The sequence below is a fragment of the Erythrolamprus reginae genome, chromosome 3 (assembly GCF_031021105.1).
Source record: "Erythrolamprus reginae isolate rEryReg1 chromosome 3, rEryReg1.hap1, whole genome shotgun sequence".
NCBI classification, from domain to species: Eukaryota; Metazoa; Chordata; class Lepidosauria; order Squamata; family Dipsadidae; genus Erythrolamprus; species Erythrolamprus reginae.
Window position 1 is genome coordinate 59,875,932 of NC_091952.1, and position 19,010 is coordinate 59,894,941.

The following is a 19,010-nucleotide window of genomic DNA, read 5'->3' on the forward strand; positions in this document are numbered from 1 at the left end:
AAATGAATTGTTTGTAACTATTATAAGTTGCACAACAATATGCAGCAGTAAATCCATCTTTCTTGGCCATTAGTTGATTAAAAATGCATTTGAAAGTGAAATTCTGTCTTTCGCCTGTACCCGCTGATAGAATGGGAAAAGAGGCTCAGAAGCATTAGAACAGATCTATGCAACGTGTCTCAGTTTTGCTGAGGCACTCTTGATTAATAAGCTTAATTGACTGTTGAAGTACTTGACCAATGTGATGATTGAAGCAATGGATTTCCTGCATTAGTTCTGAAAGCCTCACTTAAAGATAGTAGTATTCAGTTCACAGACTGAAGCATTATTGTGTAATTGAGGACTGCACTTGTGCATCATTAATAAATCTGTTCCTATTATATTCACCTGAAAAGAGGACTAGTTTTTCCCTAAATAATTAACCTCTAAAATGGAAGGGATGGTTTGCTATAGAGACTACACTAAGAGAGGTATTTTTGCCCCTCCTTTTTTCCCCCTGGTGGGATTATTGTGAATTCAGTGTAGTTTTTTTTTTTTTTGGGGGGGGGGGGATAACAAAAAAAATATGGGAATTACATTTTCATTAATTCAAATAAACATGTATATAATTTAATTATGAATGCTCCAAATATCTGAAAAGATATTACACAGAAGATTGGGAGTCATTCTTTAGTGTAAGAGGGGACAGGATGCAATGCAGTGGGTTTTAAATTACTAGGAAATCAGATTTCAAGTTGAATGTAGGAAAACCTTTTAATTCTAAGAACAGTTAATAGAAACAGTTTCCAAAGAAGCAGGTAGTCTCCTTAAATGTGTTCAGGAAGAGGCTGGACTACAATTTATAAGGATGCTTTCACTTAGGATTTAAATCTTGGCCAAGGGATTCAATAGTCTTAATGTTTTTCTAATTCTCTGTTTGCAATGTAATATTTAAAGAATATTTTAACACATTCTTTATAAAGTACAAGTAGAAAAACTGCTAAAAAGCATTTGACTGCAGTCAGTTACTGTTTGTATTTTTTAAGAATGCCTATGCATACTATCTAAGATTACTTTGTATTATTGTTATTGCTATTATGTCAGCTAGGCTAGATATGAGAACCCTTAGTGACCATGTGCACTCTGATTCAGGAAGTTCAAATTGTACAAGGATTTTGAAGAACCAACATTTATGACTATTTAAATTAAATCATGTGATTGAGCTTTTGATGTATTTATAACGCCCCACCATCGATGTATTATTTTAATTTTAACAATTTCACAAAATCTGATTCTTATTTATTTTCCAATGTGAGTCCTTAGGCTTTGCCTTTATCAACACAACTGTCCCTTTGTACATTGTACATTCCTTTCCAAGTGCGGTTCTCCTTCCAATTCATACAGACACTTGCCAGTGTCTTGCTCAGTTCTCCTTGAACACGAGTTTGCGAAGAGGGGCGGCATACAAGTCTAATATTAATTAAATTAAATAATTAAATTAAATTAAATTAAATTAAATTAAATTAAATTAAATTAAATTAAATTAAATTAAATTAAATTAAATTAAATTAAATTAAATTAAATTAAATTAAATTAAATTAAATTAAATTAAATTAAATTAAATTAAATTAAATTAAATTAAATTAAATTGCACTCTTGCACAAGACTTCGCTTCTGCGCATGCGCCTGAAGCAAAGTCTCGCATAAGGACACTCGTGTGGATGAGATTGCAACAATTTTCACCTTTTTTTTGCTTCTGCGCATGCAAAAAATTGCAAAAATTGGCGAAATTTGCCAAAATCTCACCCGTGCGAGTGTCCTCACATGAGATTTCGCTTTGGGCACATGTGCAGAAGCTAAGTGTCATGCAGGGACATGTGCACACATGTCAAGCACATGCCCACCCGCGCCGGCATCGAGAGCCCACTAAAAAGTCCTACCCGATTGCCGATTCTATTCGTACTGGGTGGGGCCCATTACTGATGAGAGGGATATGTGTACAAATACCAGTGGGATCACACATGCAGTATATTGAACCAAATAGTTGTGTAGCCCCGTATTCTAACGAGTTTCCGCCAGTGTATATGTGCCGCTTCTGTGTTCTTGTCTGATTTGTTCTTCTGCTTCTCTGAATTCCATATTCCTTTTCAGCTGATGTGTAGTGGAGCTATTCAACTTTGCTACATATTTTTTAGCCCTTCTTTCCTCATAATGCAGTGCCATTGTTCTATTTCCTTTTATGGATCGAAAAAGATGCTCTTGTCACATTTCATTAAATGTTTTATCTCCACTTTGGCTTAAAGTAGCATTTGCATCCCCCCTCAGCCGCCTTTTCCCTCTGCCATTATTAATACAACTCTTAATATATTTCATTCAACATGGAGGAAAGGAATAAAAGGGCAGATCCTGAAGCAAGTAATAGCCAAAGTCTGGGACTATAAAATAACTATTGAACATAGTATTGATTAGATGCGATGAAGTGAATTCCCCTTCCAAATATAAAGGCATTCCATCACCAGTAGCAAAAATGAGGAAATAATAAAAAAGAGGGCCCAGGTATTTACTTACAATCATTATGTGCCACTTCAATTTTATCAGATTCAAAATGGTACATATCAACAATTTGCTTAATAAAAACCAATCACAACATCCATCACAGCAATCATCTTGAAACAATATACAAGGTGCAGTACAGTATCTTACAATCATAAAACTTTAAAGACTATTTTGAATGGTCAGGGGCCATGAGAGTATGCTTCTGAGGGCATCTCCCATAGAGAGAGAGAGAGAGTTTATTTCTATGCCTCCTTCCTTCAGTAGGCACTCCTTCCTTCAGTAGGCACTATTTAAATATACTGGGTAAGCAGATAATTAAGATCCAAACAGACATGCATTTTGTTCATAACATGCTGAATATAACCATTATTGAAAAGAAGAAATTCTGGTTCATTGGTGGTGTTATTCTGGATGATGCTTGGATTGATGAAAAACAATTGGAAAAAATGTTGATCTATAATCTATATTTATAGAGTTGGAAGGGACCTTGCAGGTTATCTAGTCCAACCTCCTTACATCTACCTCTACCTAAGATCAAATTCACAATAGAAGTTAAACACCCCTGAAAATGAAATCCATTGTTTACATCAGGATTTGAACCCTCAGAGCAGGGCCTAAGGGACCCTCTTGATATCTGGAAATATTTAATTTATTGGACCTGAACACACTAATTTTACAAAATAACCCCCAAAATCCACCAACCCCCCTTGCTTGGAGCTTCTTATATTCTTAGTGGCTACCTTAATATTTCTTAGGTCTAATTTTAGATTACTCACATAACAACAATAATAAACTTTTTACGCTGTTTCTGTTATTTTATAGTTTATTTAATATCCAGGCTATGTGTATGCATTTGTATCTATGGAAGGGAGGGAGGAATTTTCCAGAACACAGATGCTACTCAAGAATTATGTAGTGCAAGACCTGTCATGTTTGTCATTTCATCACAAAGCCACAGCATCCCATAACTACAAGAGTAAAAGGAGATGCTTGGAGAATATTATGGTTCTGGTAACCAATAAACTATAATCATAGGCTTCAATCGATGTTGTAAACATGCACATATTCAAGCAATCAATTGTTTTTGTTTTAAAGTGCTTCCTCTCCTACCCATCAATTCTCCAGGGGAAAAGCAACTCAGTAGCATTCCATTCTGTCCCCTTGTTCACTTGCTAATTTTCAGAAGTCAATTTCACAACGTAGTGGCCTAGTCAATTTCATAAGTTTATATAGAAAATTATTTATACTGTATTAGTTTAATTTTCCTTCTTTGTATGATAACACCGCGTAGTGAAGTGTCTCACAGGTAAAGCAGATTGTGAAATATAAAGTTATATTCTTAAGGTCAGTAGTATTCAATGAATTTTAGAGAGTGGCACCAGATGTCATTTGTTAAGCAGAATTGTTTTATAAATTGAAGACCCCTTCTTATGGAAAGAGAATGGAGAGGGAATGGATAAGAGGTCAGACCAAAAGTGGCGTAGTTGTATCCTAAACAAATCATAGCCAAAACAAAGCAAGATATGTGTATTAGTTTCATTAATCCAGTTGGAGTGGACAGGAGTAGAAAGCCAAGACTGACTTGGCTGCTATTTGGGGGGGGGGGGGAAATGGTGTTCAAAAGAAGTTATTCTAGGTGCCTAAAGAACTTATTGGCCTGTTCTGCTGTTGGTGTTCACAGGACAAACTTGAGCACGCTTGAGGGAAAATACACTTAAAAGAAACCCTTAGAGTTCCCAACCCTTTTCCTACAATACCCAAAACCACTTACCAGAAAATCCCTTTTACCCAAATCATAAGTCAATTTAAATGTCCCTGTTGTCATTGGTTAATGTGTTTGTTGTTCCCAAAAAAACACTTGATTTCTTAATACTCCTAAATAATTCCTGCAGTATGTTTTGTGTAACTCATTTATGTATGCTTGTGAATGCAGACTAAAGATACTTATTATGAATTAGTATTAAAAATTGCCAGTTTTCTTTCTCTCCAAATTATCACCTGTGTATGAGAGGAATTGCTCTTCCCCCTTGAGGCTTGATTTAATGGCATCCATACACTGTGGCCAGCTGCCTTTTTACATTTTCATTTTTAATTACAATGCTGTGCAGGCTTTTTGATTTAATTGATTTCTTTACTCTCTCCCCACTCTTAACATTGAATCCCAAGTGCTGTAGTTGAAAAGACATTCGGTTCCCTAATAACAGCCTCTTAGTATAATAAGTATAACAATATAATATTAGCAAGGCAGCTGAGACCATTGACATTATCTCATGTTGAAGCAGTATAGCTGTATTATGCCAGGATTTCTGCTGTGGGAAGCATATTAGGCACAGCTCCTGTCATGGTTTAAAAAAAGTTGTTGGACTGTCTATTAATGATTAATCTGAAGATGAAATTTCTACAAACCATGTGAGGAATAATTTGACTCATGGCCACTTTACCTGAGAGCTTGCTCAAGCCAAACCAATATAAAAAGAGTTATGTTGGATTGAACTACTGTAATGGTTTGGTCAAAAGTGGTCAGTTAGATGCAGGCAGGGGTTCCTACTCACTGCCACAATACATGCACAGCTCTGGATGACCGGCAGGCGGGTGTGGTGTCCCGGTAAGATTTTGCTGCTGTGCATGTACAGGAAGCAAAATCTTGCAAGAGGAAACATAGAAACATAGAAGTCTGACGGCAGAAAAAGACCTCATGGTCCATCTAGTCTGCCCTTATACTATTTTCTGTATTTTATCTTAGGATGGATATATGTTTATCCCAGGCATGTTTAAATTCAGTTACTGTGGATTTATCTACCACGTCTGCTGGAAGTTTATTCCAAGGATCTACTACTCTTTCAGTAAAATAATATTTTCTCATTTTGCTTTTGATCTTTCCCCCAACTAACTTCAGATTGTGTCCCCTTGTTCTTGTGTTCACTTTCCTATTAAAAACACTTCCCTCCTGAACCTTATTTAACCCTTTAATATATTTAAATGTTTCGATCATGTCCCCCCCTTTTCCTTCTGTCCTCCAGACTATACAGATTGAGTTCATTAAGTCTTTCCTGATACGTTTTATGCTTAAGACCTTCCACCATTCTTGTAGCCCGTCTTTGGACCCGTTCAATTTTGTCAATATCTTTTTGTAGGTGAGGTCTCCAGAACTGAACACAGTATTCCAAATGTGGTCTCACCAGCATTCTATATAGCGGGATCATAATCTCCCTCTTCCTGCTTGTTATACCTCTAGCTATGCAGCCAAGCATCCTACTTGCTTTCACTACCGCCTGACTGCACTGTTCACCCATTTTGAGACTGTCAGAAATCATTACCCCTAAATCCTTTTCTTTTGAAGTATTTGCTAACACAGAACTGCCAATACAATACTCAGACTGAGGATTCCTTTTCCCCAAGTGCATTATTTTACATTTGGAAACATTAAACTGCAGTTTCCATTGCTTTGACCATTTATCTAGTAAAGCTAAATCATTTACCATATTACAGACCCCTCCAGGAATATCAACCCTATTGCACACTTTAGAGTAATCGGCAAATAGGCAAACTTTCCCTACCAAACCTTCCCCTATGTCACTCACAAACATATTAAAAAGAATAGGACCCAGAACAGACCCTTGTGGCACACCGCTTGTAACCTGACTCTGCTCAGAATACTCGCCATTAACAATAACTCTCTGATGTCTATGCTTCAGCCAGCTGCAAATCCATTGAACTATCCAGGGATTAAGTCCAATCTTCACTAATTTATCTATCAGCTCTTTATGTGGAACCATATCAAAGGCTTTGCTGAAGTCCAGGTAGGCAATATCCACAGCACCACCTTTATCCAACACCTTTGTGACGTAGTCAAAGAAATCAATGAGATTAGTCTGACATGATTTGCCTTCAGTAAAGCCATGCTGATTTGGGTCCAATAAGTTATTGTTTTTTAGGTGCTGATTTATCCTCTTTTTGAGTAGAGTCTCCATCATTTTAACTACAACTGATGTCAAGCTAACTGGCCTGTAGTTACCAGCTTCTTCTCTACTGCCCTTCTTGTGAATAGGCACAACACTGGCCATTCTCCAATCCTCAGGAACCTCTCCTGTTAACAAGGATTGGTTAAACAAATCAGTCAGCGGGGTAGTAATGACAGATCTGAGTTCTTTAAGAACTCTGGGGTGGATGCCATCTGGACCCATTGCCTTATTTATCTTTAATCGTTCAAGTTCTTCTAAGACATCGGCTTCTAAGATCACTGGAGCTGAATCCGTACAGCTGGAAGCAATGCTATATCCCTCTATAGTATTATTTTGTACGGTGTCTTTTGAGAAAACTGAACAGAAGTAGCTATTGAAATGGTCAGCGATCTCCTTATTCCCATTAATGCATGTATTATTCCCGGTACTAAGTTTCGTGATGCCGCAGTTTTTCTTCTTCTTATCATTAATATATCTGAAGAAGGTTTTATCCCCCTTCTTTACAGATTTGGCAATTTCTTCCTCTTTTGAGGCTTTAGCAGCATATATTATCTGTTTCGCCTCCTTCTGTCTCATTTTATACACCTCCCTATCAGCTATACTTCCAGACTCTTTATACCTCCTATAGGCAGCCTTTTCTTCATTGACTATAGCCCTTACATCATTGCTAAACCATAGCAGTTTCTTCTTCCTTTTATCTTTAGTTATTTGTCTTACATACAGTCCAGTGGCTTTTAAGATGGCCTTTTTTAATACAGTCCACTGGGTGCTCGCTCTTGCCATTTTATCCCTCCCCTTTAATTCATTTTCTAAATATTCCCCCATTGCATTAAAATTTGTTTTTCTGAAATCCAATACTTTGGTTGCATTATAGGATTGCTCACAATTAGTTTTTACATCAAACCACAAACATAGATGGTCACTGCATCCTAAATTTTCTCCCACCTTGACATCTGAAACCCAATTCCCATTCGTAAAAACTAAATCTAGAATATTCTCCCCTCTAGTTGGTGTCTTAACCAGCTGTGCCAGAGCTGCTCCTGTAAAGGCCTCTACTATATTCTTACTTTTGCATGTAAGGGCACTGGGGATATTCCAGTCAACATCAGGCATGTTGAAATCACCCATAACCACAATATCTCCCTTTACTGCCATTTGGGTAATTTCATCCACCATCTTGTTGTCATATTCCTCGGATTGCCCTGGAGGCCTATAGATCACCCCAATTCTAATGACAGAACCTTCTTTATTTTGCATGCAAATCCAGAGAGTCTCTAGATCTTGACATGTATTGTGAATTAGTGTTGTTTTTAGACTTTCTTTAATATAAATGGCTACTCCACCTCCCCTTCTCTCTATTCTATCCTTCCTATACAGTGTATATCCTGGTATGGATATTTCCCATTCATTAGAATCCTTAAACCATGTCTCAGTTATGGCAACCAGGTCCAAATTATCTCTATATATTATGGCCATTAATTCACAGAGCTTGTTGCTCAAGCTTCGAGCATTCGTGCACATTACCCGAAGAACATTATTTTCATTATTAGTTTGCCCCTTATCATCAACAACTACATCTATTTCATTTGCAGCTCCCTTTTCATAAGCTTCCAAAAACTGCTTTATCCTCATTGGTCGGGGACAGAAATCACCCACATCAGTTACATCTCTGTCCCCTTTACCTAGTTTAAATGCCTGTCCAAAAAAGTTCTGAATTCCTCACCGAGCACCTGGGTACCTCTGTATGATGGATGCAAACCATCCCTCTTAAACAACTCCCTATTAGACCACCTACTGACATCATGACTTACATAGCCAAAACCTTCAGCATTACACCACTGCCTTAACCACACATTAAACTCTCTGATACACATTGTTTTATCCTCTTGGCCACAAACTGGATGTGTGTGTGTACCAGATTTCAGTGTGTGTGTGTACCAGATTTCAGTGATTTTTTTTGCTTTTGTGCATACACAGAAGCAAAAAATTGCCAAAATCTCTCTTGCGCATGCGTCCTCTTGCAAAACTTTGCTTCCTGCGCATGCACAGAAGCAAAATCTCACCTGGATGCATCCATCCACCAGCTGGTCACCAGGAGCTGTGCGTGCATTGCTGTTTTCGCTACCAGTGCACAGAGTGGCCCGTATTGGTAAGGAACCCAATACTGGTTAGATTCCAGTGGGAGAGTTCTAAGAAAGATATAAAGATAGTATCACCTGTATTCTTATATCCTGCTATTCGGACAAGAATTGCTTTATTAATTGTGAAAGTGCTTTAGCCGCAATTTGTAAACACACTTTAGATCAGTTTACTGCCACTTTAGATCAGTTTACTACACTTTAGATCAGTTTATTTAGGCCAGTGATGGTGAACCTTTTTCCCCCTCGGGTGCCAAAAGCATGTATCCATGGGCTGTTGCGCATGTGCAAGTGCACACACCCATAATTCAATGCCTGGGGACAGTTAAAAATCCCCCCCAGGCCCTCTGAAGGCCTGGAAAGACCCATTTCCCAACCTCTGGTAGGCCCAGTAGACCCTTCTTTTGCCCTCCCCAGGCTCCAGAGGCTTCTCTGGAGCCCGGGGAGGGCAAAAATGCCCTCCCCCATCCCCTCAGAGGCACTCTAGAAGCAAAAAATGCCCTCTCAGAGCCTCCCAGCAAGCTAAAAATCAGCTGGCTGGCATGCACATGAACATTGGAGCTGAGCTAGGGTAACGGCTTGCGTGCCAGCAGATATGGCTCCTTGTGCCATCTGTGGCACCCATGCCATAGGTTTGCCATCACTGATTTAGGCAATCAGATCCTCATAAGATATTTGGAGCACCAACTTTCTTCTTAGCATTGGTGACTGGAGAATTCACAAGTTGTAGCACCTTTTGTATGTGTTATTATCACAACAGCACAAACCGCACTAGTTCCTCTTTGAATGGTAAGCCAGACCCATATGGCTGAGATTCTTAGCATTATGTACAAAATAAATCCAAAAGGTTTTTCTCCCTATCACAATTAAAACATCGATCTAAGACATAACGACGGTGGCCTTAAGTAGAGTGCTTCGCATGTTCAACAAAGTTTTATGGCATGAGTATTGATTTTGGCATAAAATGTTTATATTATGGATTATTCATTTATGAAAATAAGAGGTCTCTACTTTATTAAATCTTATTCCACCAGGTTCTATAGCTGCTGTGAGTGAATTGCCTCCCACCCCTTGAACATTTGCTTTTCTACACTGAACAGAAAGAGTAACATAGATTTTTCTCAGGATTATGATTTCCAGGTTCCATTACAGAGATTTGTGACCTGTTTCTAGTAAATAATAGATGATTTAAAAGGTATTTTCTGGACTGAACCAGTTTAGGTTGCAGATGTGATCTTTATCTTTCCACTGTTTATACAAAATCTCTTCCACATAGTGAGACTAAACTGTAGTCTCAGATGCTATTTTTTTCCCTGCAAAAAAATATCAGCCATGCAGTTCCCTTTCATTTAGTATGCAATTATATAGTCTAGGCACAGATTTCAGATTTCATCTGATGTTTGTGTGAAATGAAGCCTATGATTATGCAATTGTTTTAGGAAGCTACAACACATTGCTTTGGGGAGCTATTTTCCAGGGGTTTGTGCTTGTGTATGTGGATAGGAACCAGTGTAAAAGTATGCAGTAAAAAGTATGCAGTAAAAATATGGATAGCTGGGGCTTATCAAACCTTGAAGAAGATACTAACTTTTTTCTTTGTAATTATGTCTTAGCGTTGATAGACTTTCATCAATGACATCAGTTTGTTGTTGCTTTTTCATTTTTGATTTCTGAGAACCCGATTGCTTAACTTCTCTATCTCTCAGACTTTGCGGTGTCTTCAGTGATGCAAAATGCACAAATGGTATTTAGTATTTATTCCTTATCTTAATTACAGTTCATTTCATTCTTCCTCCCCAGACTGCAAATACACCTGCCATCAGGAATGCAGAAGACTTATCCAACTGGATTGCAGCCAACGGGAAGGAGAGACCCACAACAAACCTTCACCAGAAAATACCTTAACACAGAACTATTGTCAGGTATGACCTGTAGCACCTCCACCTAAATAGGAACAAAATTGAGTCTTTTCTGGAAGCTAAGATTTAATATAGGAATAATACGCTTGTGTAGATGAGAGGAGTAATGAATTTTGTCAAAGTAGGTTGTGGTTTACTTTGTTGAATGTCTTGCTGAAGTCTAAGTATACTATGTCCACAGGATTTTGCTGTTCTAGTAATTTAATCATTTTGTCAAAGTCATTTTGTGAAATAAGATTGGTTCAGCATGAGGACAGAACAGACTTCTAATTATTATTTCTAAATGTGCTCAGATCTGAAATTTCTCATTTCCCCAAAATATTGATACAGTGATCCCCCGTTTATTGCGTCCCCAACCATTGCGAACAGGGTACTTCGCTATTTTTCAACCCGGAAGTCAAAATACCATCTACGCATGCGTGCCCGTTTTTTCTATGGGCACACATGCGTAGATGGCAACCGGGAGATCAGCTGCTGGGCGGCTTCCCTGAGTCTTCCCCCTCTTGCTGGCGTCAGCGAGGAGTTTCCCCACCGCCCACGCAAACTCCTCGCTGCCGCCCGCCCTTCGCCCGCCCACGCCGTTCATTCTCGCCGCTTTTGAGCTGAGTCCGGAAGCAAATTCGCTCCCGGACTCAGCTCGAAAGCGCCGAGACAAGCCGTTCCTTGCCGCTTGCTATCGGCGCTTTTGAGCTGAGTCCGGGAGCGAATTCGCTCCCGGACTCAGCTCGAAAGCGCCGAGAACCAGCGTGGACAAGCCGTTCGTTGGCGCTTGCTATCGGCGCTTTTGAGCTGAGTCCGGAAGCGAATTTGCTCCCGGACTCAGCTCGAAAGCGCCGAGAGCCAGCGCCCCCCGGACCCCCAACCCGGGTTTGGGGGGCTGCTAGGAAGCCCTCCATGCCGGCGGCAAACAGCCGCGCCGCCCCCAATCTTCGGCTCCTCGCTAGCGCTGTGGGAGTAAAAACACCATCTGCACATGCGCAGATGGTGTTTTTACTTCCGCAGCGCTACTTCGCGAAAACCCGCTCGTTGCAGGGGGTCCTGGAACGGAACCCTCGCAACGAGCGGGGGATCACTGTATTACGTTCTATAGTAGATTTCCCCCACTCAAATGTTGGCATGTATCTTTTCATAAGATTATGTTTTGTGTCTGTTCTTATATATTTGACCATATGAAAATAGTTGAATTTTGTGCTAATGTGTAGCCTACATTAGTAAATTACTGATTAAATATACTGATGCAGTTTAAGGCTGAAATCAGAAAAATGTATTTTGCCACATGTATTTATAGAAGTGGCAATATGCCATCTGTAGTGCAGAACCAGCAGATTCATGATTATCATTATATTGTACTGATATAAGAGAAGACATCAAAGAAGAAATAAGGCAAGAACTGGGGTTTTGTGAAATTGTGAAGTACAACAGAAAATAGCTTACTTTTTAGTGGCACAAGTTAATCATGCAAGGAATAGACAGACAGGTAATTATTGAATGATGCCAGGAACTACTATGGAATTCAAATTTATGAGGTTCTACTTTATAATGTAGAATATTCATAATGTAGTATATATTATTCATGTTGTCTTGTATTTTTTGTTATGGATTGCACCAGTAGAGGCTAAATCAATTTCACTGTATATACTGTATGTACAATGCAGGGGTGAAATCCACTTACCTTCCCCACTGGCTCTGAAATGTGTGCGCGCTGTGCATGCATGAGCTTTGCTCGTACATATCATTGTCCGTGCATGTGCAAAGCCTGAAAACCGTCCCAAAAAAGGGGCATCATGACAGCGGCATGGATGAGCGGGGCTTTACGTAGTCAGCCCTACCGGCCTGAGTGATATGGTTAGAGCGAGCTGCATTTCATCTGATACAATGACAATAAAATTTGATGATGATGATTAATATTGATATTATTATTATTATTATTATTATTATTATTATTATTATTATTATTATTATGTCAGTACAACACAGCAAACAAGATCACTATGCTGGTTTTTGTATTTCATCACCAGTCGGGCGCTTCCCAAGCACGTAGAACTGCGTGATGTAGCAGCGAATTATGTTTGCCGATCCCAGTAAAGCGTCCTTTTGCAATTGACAGATGGAGATTTTGTCAATTCCAATGGTTTTCAAATGTCCGCTGAGATCCTTTGGTAGTGCACCCAGCGTGTCAAGTACCACAGGGACCACTTTCACGGGCTTATGCCAGAGTCATTGCAGCTCGATTTTTAGATCTTCGTATTTCACTAATTTCTCAATTCTGCTGTCGCCTGGGATTGCGATGCCGATGATCCATACTTTCTTTTTCTCCACGATCACAATGTCTGGTGTGTTATGCTTCAGAATTCGGTCAGTCTGAAGTCGGAAGTCCCACAGTAGTTTTGCTTGCTCATTTTCGACCACTTTTTCGGGCTTATGATCCCACCAGTTCTTTGCCACTGGTAAATGGTAGTTCTGGCACAAGTTCCAGTGGATCATCTGTGCCACAGCATCATGTCTATGCTTGTAGTCAGTCTGTGTGATTTTTTTGCAGCAGCTGAGTATATGATCAATTGTTTCATCTGTTTCTTTACAGAGTCTGCACTTTGGATCGTCTGTTGTTGCTGTTGTTGTTGTTGTTGTTGTTATTATTATTATTATTATTATTATTATTATTATTATTATTACCATCACTAGGTGGCATTTACAGGAACTGAGACATCATGTCTTGAATAGTGGCTGCTAACCAATGAGACAAATCTTTTTGGCCACAAGAATGTAAGACAAATGTAATGTAAGAATGTAAGACAAATAGATTAAGTCAGGAGATAGCAATATAGCTCACAGATATATGCTCATAGATATAGCTCATAGATATTTTCTTTGGCACCTGCCAGATTCCTGCCATATTTAACTTCAGCCATTTTTAATGTTACGTGTCATGAAAAAAAAGAGAAGTTGATGTCCTGCAAAGCAAAACACTTCAACTAGCATTTTAATTTTTCAAGTATGCCTCAAGACACTCCACGTTAGCATCCAAAGGAATTCTAAGAAAATAAAAGGAAGATTATTTTTTCCTGGTAATATGCTCCCTGTCCTGTTAAAAATAGACAAATGGATAGAGGATCGCAAGGTATTATAGAGGCAGTATTTTAGAAACATTGTCCTAGTATAAAAGAAAGAAAGTGGATTGCTCCTGTGATATTAAGGCATTACCTTCCCTAGAGAAGTTGGAAGTGAAATCAAAAATCGTTTGGTCATCATTGCAACAATGAGGCAAGATTAGTAGGATGCATTTTACAATCTTGCATTTGGTCATGACCTGAGCTTTTCCTCTAAGGAGTAGGTCAGAATTTATTATTGTTTTTAGATTTAAGTATAGCCAAGTTGGACCTCCAAGTTGATTCTTGGCTCGCATTATCAAATCAAAATAAATTTAAAAGATAGAAGAATACAAACAAGCAAGAATAAGCAAAAGCAATCTGGGTTGCTTATTGGGCCCAGGAGTCAGGTCGGAAAAGAGGGGTGTAAGGGAAGAAAGAGCACTAAAAAGGTCTGGGAGACATTGATCTGCTCTTGACAATAATTTTAGTCTGCCTTACACCTCCATTTTTTAAATTTGTGTCCATGAATTGTGTCTTTGTCTGGATATATTCATAATTTTCATCTGAACTACAACCATTCTTCAAGCCAAATCCCTCTTGCTTCCGGTATAGTATTTCTTTGACTGTAGTATCTCTTCAAGACAAAGTTACTAGCTCTTGATCTTTGGCACAGATACTCCTTGACTAACAGCCATTTGTTCAGTGAACATTTGAAGTTACAACAGCACTGGAAAAAAGTGAAATACTGCTCTAAGGCAGGGGCATCCAACGTTGGCAACTTTAAGCCTGGCGGACTTCAACTCCTAGAATTCCCTAGCCAGCAAAGCCATTGGTAAATTCTGGGAGTTGAAGTCTGCCAGGATTAAAATTGCCAAGGTTAGAGACCCCGGCTTTAAGGCAATGCAACCGTTGACATGTTTGGATGTTTGATGGTAACTTTATAAATAGTATTTTTATCGTAATTACTGTTGTAGTATTATTTACCTTTTATAGAAGACCCTTTGTAGTAGATTGTAAAATTGTAAAAATTGTTAACATTTGAACAAACATCATTGAAGTACAAAGTTTAAAAAGAAATGAACCAGACACAAAAAACAAATGGCAGCCCTCACTCCCACCCCAAAATACTTTGGGCTATACATATGTGATCTTGAAAAGAAATAAACATTTTAAAGATTGATGTGCAATCTCTGCAGAGTATTTGAATGAAAAAAATGCTGTCAATGCAACTAAATTGGTTTCATTGCCTGTGAATACTTACATCTATCACGGCCAATTGTGTTGAATGGTATGCATGTGTATTTTGACTGGGTTATTTGCTTTGTGGGTTTTATAAATGGGGTTTTATTGACTTAGTAATAAATATTTGACTTCTTTTTATTGTATTGTATTTTTATATTGTAATAAGCCACCCTGAATCCCATTGGGATTGGGCAGCATGGAAGTCTAAACAAACAAACAAACAAAATTAAACAAGTTCAACTATGTTTATTGTAGGCTTTTTGTAGGGCCTTTCCAGGTTTTCAGTCAGAATAATTCCTATTGGTTTAAATAACATTGATCCAGTGACAGATAAACATTTCTTCTTCAATGTTTTGTGAAAATGAACTTGTGTAAACAAGACTTTGTTTTCTTATGTTGAAGCAGTTTATATATACAGTGTATATATATATACAGTATATATATATATATATATATATATATATATATATATATATATATATATATATATATATATATATATATATAATAAATTATTTAGTTTATTTGAAGAGTAAACCATTCAATCTAGAAAGCTACTATTCAGAAATTGTAATTTTTGTTAAATGTAATGGTGCTGTGAATTACCTTGATGGTCTGTTTTTGATAGCCTGCTACTCTGTTTTTGATTAAGCTTCTTTTGAGGAATTACTAGGAATTATGTCTAAGAATGTTTTAAGAGTTTCTACAATTATAGTGGACTTAACTTCTGTACATGAAACCTTCCTTCTTCCTATCCTGACAGCCAGGATACAGATACCTATGTAACTGTTTTACCCATCAACAGCACTTGGGGGAGCTGAAAGGCAAATTAATTTAATTGCAAGCACATGCTCACTAAGGATAGTGTTATGCCAGAACAAAGATTATTGGACAGGGCTCAAAAAAAGCAAGCAGACAGGTTTTTTTGTACTTGCGAAACTGTAGTAAACTTGGAACAGCTTTTCAGTCACCTGAATTATAAGATGAACAGGACTGCTGTGTCTTGTTTTTTAAAAATACATACATTTATCATATGACTCAATTAAGGTATTTGTGTAACGATGACTGTCGAAATCTGCCACGTAGTTAGAGATTAAACTGGTGCAAAGGTGCTAATAACTAGGAAACACACTGCAGTGTTTGATTGCTACTTGGCATAAGTTATGTGCTGTATGTTTTCTTAGTGCTTTTTAGGGGAATACAATAATGATTCAGACTAACCAATGAGGCAGAGAGATGATAACCTGCCATACTTTCTTTGAGGTATTTTTTAATATCTATCAAATCAAAGTTTTCAAAGATTTAGATTTTGTAGATAGCCTTGTTCAATGGCAGGCATCAAAATACATTTGAAAGTATGGTTCTTAGCTCCTATTTATAGTTTTGGAGGATAAGGAATTATTTCTCTGTTTAGGACTCTACATTTTGATAAGGTTACATAGGTTATTATTGTAAATTCATCTTAAATTCATAATGTAAGTTTAAATGTTATTATGTTTTTTTGGAAAGCACATAGATGATGGTAATTTAAGCATAAATGTTTGAGAGATGATCATGCACACTAAGGCAAGCCTAAGTCACACCATGATTTTATAACTGTATAAAATCATAAAGGGGTAAAGTTCACTAGTGTCATCTTGTAAAGTTTGCTTAGAAGAAGACTGTGGCTCGTTCATATTTCTGTCCATAAACATAGATGTCAGCATTCCAATTAACATTCGAGAAATAAACAGAGTCCAAACCTTGGCCTTCTTCCAAGTTCCAATTTATTAACAGAGCCATGTTGATTTTAATCAAATGTTAACTCAGTGAAAAATAAAACCCTTTTCTGAATCCCAACCTTTTCTTCCATGCTAATTTTAAAAACATATTTAGGTAAATGTACAACCTATCTCACTGATGAACCTTGTTTTATTGTAGATTATATATCTTCTGCCTCTATCCAATTTTTTTCATTGTTTTTTAGTTTTTAAATTATATTGTCATTGTCAACTTTCTTTTGGACAGTAAGAACTGTGGTGTTTATTGGGTCAATATTTACCAAAAGAAAGCCTGTTTTGGCCACAATTCCAGGGATGAGTAAATTTTAAAATCTCAAAAGTCATTGCAATTTGGAGTAGGAACTACCAGAGCAGGACTGTAAGTAGTTTTAATGAGCAGAGTTGGTCTTTCAGGTATGTATCTCCGAGACCGCCTCCTGCCGCACGAATCCCAGCGACCAATTAGGTCCCACAGAGTGGGCCTTCTCCGGGTCCCGTCAACTAAGCAATGTCGGTTGGCGGGCCCCAGGGGAAGAGCCTTCTCTGTGGCGGCACCGGCCCTCTGGAACCAACTCCCCCCGGAGATTAGAACTGCCCCTACTCTTCCTGCCTTCCGTAAACTTCTTAAAACCCACCTTTGCCGTCAGGCATGGGGGAATTGAAACATCTCCCCCTGGGCACGTTTAATTTATGCATGGTATGTCTGTGTGTGTGTCTGTTAGTATATGGGGTTTTTTAAATCTTTAAAATTTTAAATTGTTTGATTACTTATGATTTGTTTTTACATGTTGTGAGCCGCCCCGAGTCTTCGGAGAGGGGCGGCATACAAATCCAAGTAATAAAATAAATAAATAAATAAATAAATAAATGTATATTCATTGGCATTTAAAAAAATTATTATGCCAGTCAGAGTTCTTAAACTTATCAAGCTTGCAATGACTGAGAAAGAAATGAATTGAGCCTGTAGCTGTGAATATTATGAAGCACATGTGATATATAATCTTTCCCAACTTCCAGATAGATGTGACTCAGGGGTAGGTTCTAACTTACCTCGCTGTTGGTTCACTTTCTCCCATGCGCGCATGCACAGTTGTAAAAAATCCCCCCCAGAAGCCGAAAACAACATGGTGACACATGCACAGTGTCAGAAACTCAGTTTCTGCACATGTGAAGAAGAAAAAAACCTTGAAAAAATCCCCCCCCCAAAAAATTTTCCCCAAAAGATGGCGGCCTCCATAGATCGGCACCAACCGAAGTGGTTCCATGACATCACCAGTGGTTTGCTACCAGTTCGGGCACACTGGTCTGAAACGGGAGGAACTCACCTCTGATGCGACTGTGGAATCTACTGATTTTGTCAGAATAATAAAAATAGCATAATTCTACTCTATGCAGGCTCTACCTATTTCATATAATATCATGATGAGTGCACAAAAATGGTAGAACTTGCATTTCAATGCTGTGTCTGTCAGTCCTTTCATTTACCCACCTATCCCTGCCTTCCTGGACTGCCTTTGTCTCTAAAACTGACCTTGCTGATAGGGAATTCTGGGACCTCCCGTTCATCAGAAGGGTTATTATTCCCAAATTTTATGGAGATTCTCAGTCATCTAAGTAATGCTTGTCCCCTTTGCCACAAGAGTCCCAGCGACTGGTCAGGTCCCACAGAGTTGGCCTTCTCCAGGTCCCATCAACTAGACCAGTGTTTTTCAACCGGTGTGCCGCAGCACACTAGTGTGCCGCAAGACATGGTCAGGTGTGCCGCGAGGCGGCTCCTGCAAGTGGGAGCTCCAGGGCTGAGGCTTCAGCCCTGGAGCTCCCACTTGCAGAAGCCTCCCCCCAGCTATTGCCCGCCACCGCCGCTATTGGCACCCTCTCGCGGGAGACCAGCAAAGGTTGCTTTGAAAGTCGGCCCCCTCGCGCCCATGGCTTCTTGTCACTAATAGCGGCGGCGGGCAATAGCCGGGGGAGGGGCGGCTTCTGCAAGTGGGCGCTCCAGGGCTGAGGCTTCCACTTGTGGCTGTCTCCGCCTGCCCGATCCGTCCTTCTCTCCGGCTTTCTTGGGGCCCGGCTCCTCCCACAGCGGTGGCTGCAGCGGCACTGGCGATCCGGCCACTAGCTGCTCCGAGCGCTGTGGGAACGCCCACCCCTCTCACAGTCCCGTCCCGGGCTGTCAGTAAAGGGGCTGCTTCCCATCCCCCTGCCAGCTTGCTCAGAACATTCAAACTAAGTAAAACCTTCGCCGGCCTCCACAGAGAAGAAAGGAAGAGAGAGAACGAGAGAGAGCAACAGAGAGAGAGAGAGAAAGAAAGAACAAGAGAGAGAAAGCATGAGAGAGAAAGAACAAGAGAGAGAGAAAGAAAAT

At 39.1% G+C, this 19,010-nt stretch overlaps 1 protein-coding gene across 1 annotated transcript in view; it reads left to right on the forward strand.

The window, feature by feature from the left end:
* The window catches only part of RASSF5 (Ras association domain family member 5), a 103,738-nt gene that overhangs the window by 32,889 nt on the left and 51,839 nt on the right, over nt 1-19,010 (forward strand). The window contains exon 2 of the mRNA XM_070745542.1: nt 10,436-10,557. Within this exon, the coding sequence (XP_070601643.1) occupies nt 10,436-10,557 (122 nt within the window). The remainder of the gene's footprint in view (nt 1-10,435; nt 10,558-19,010) is intronic.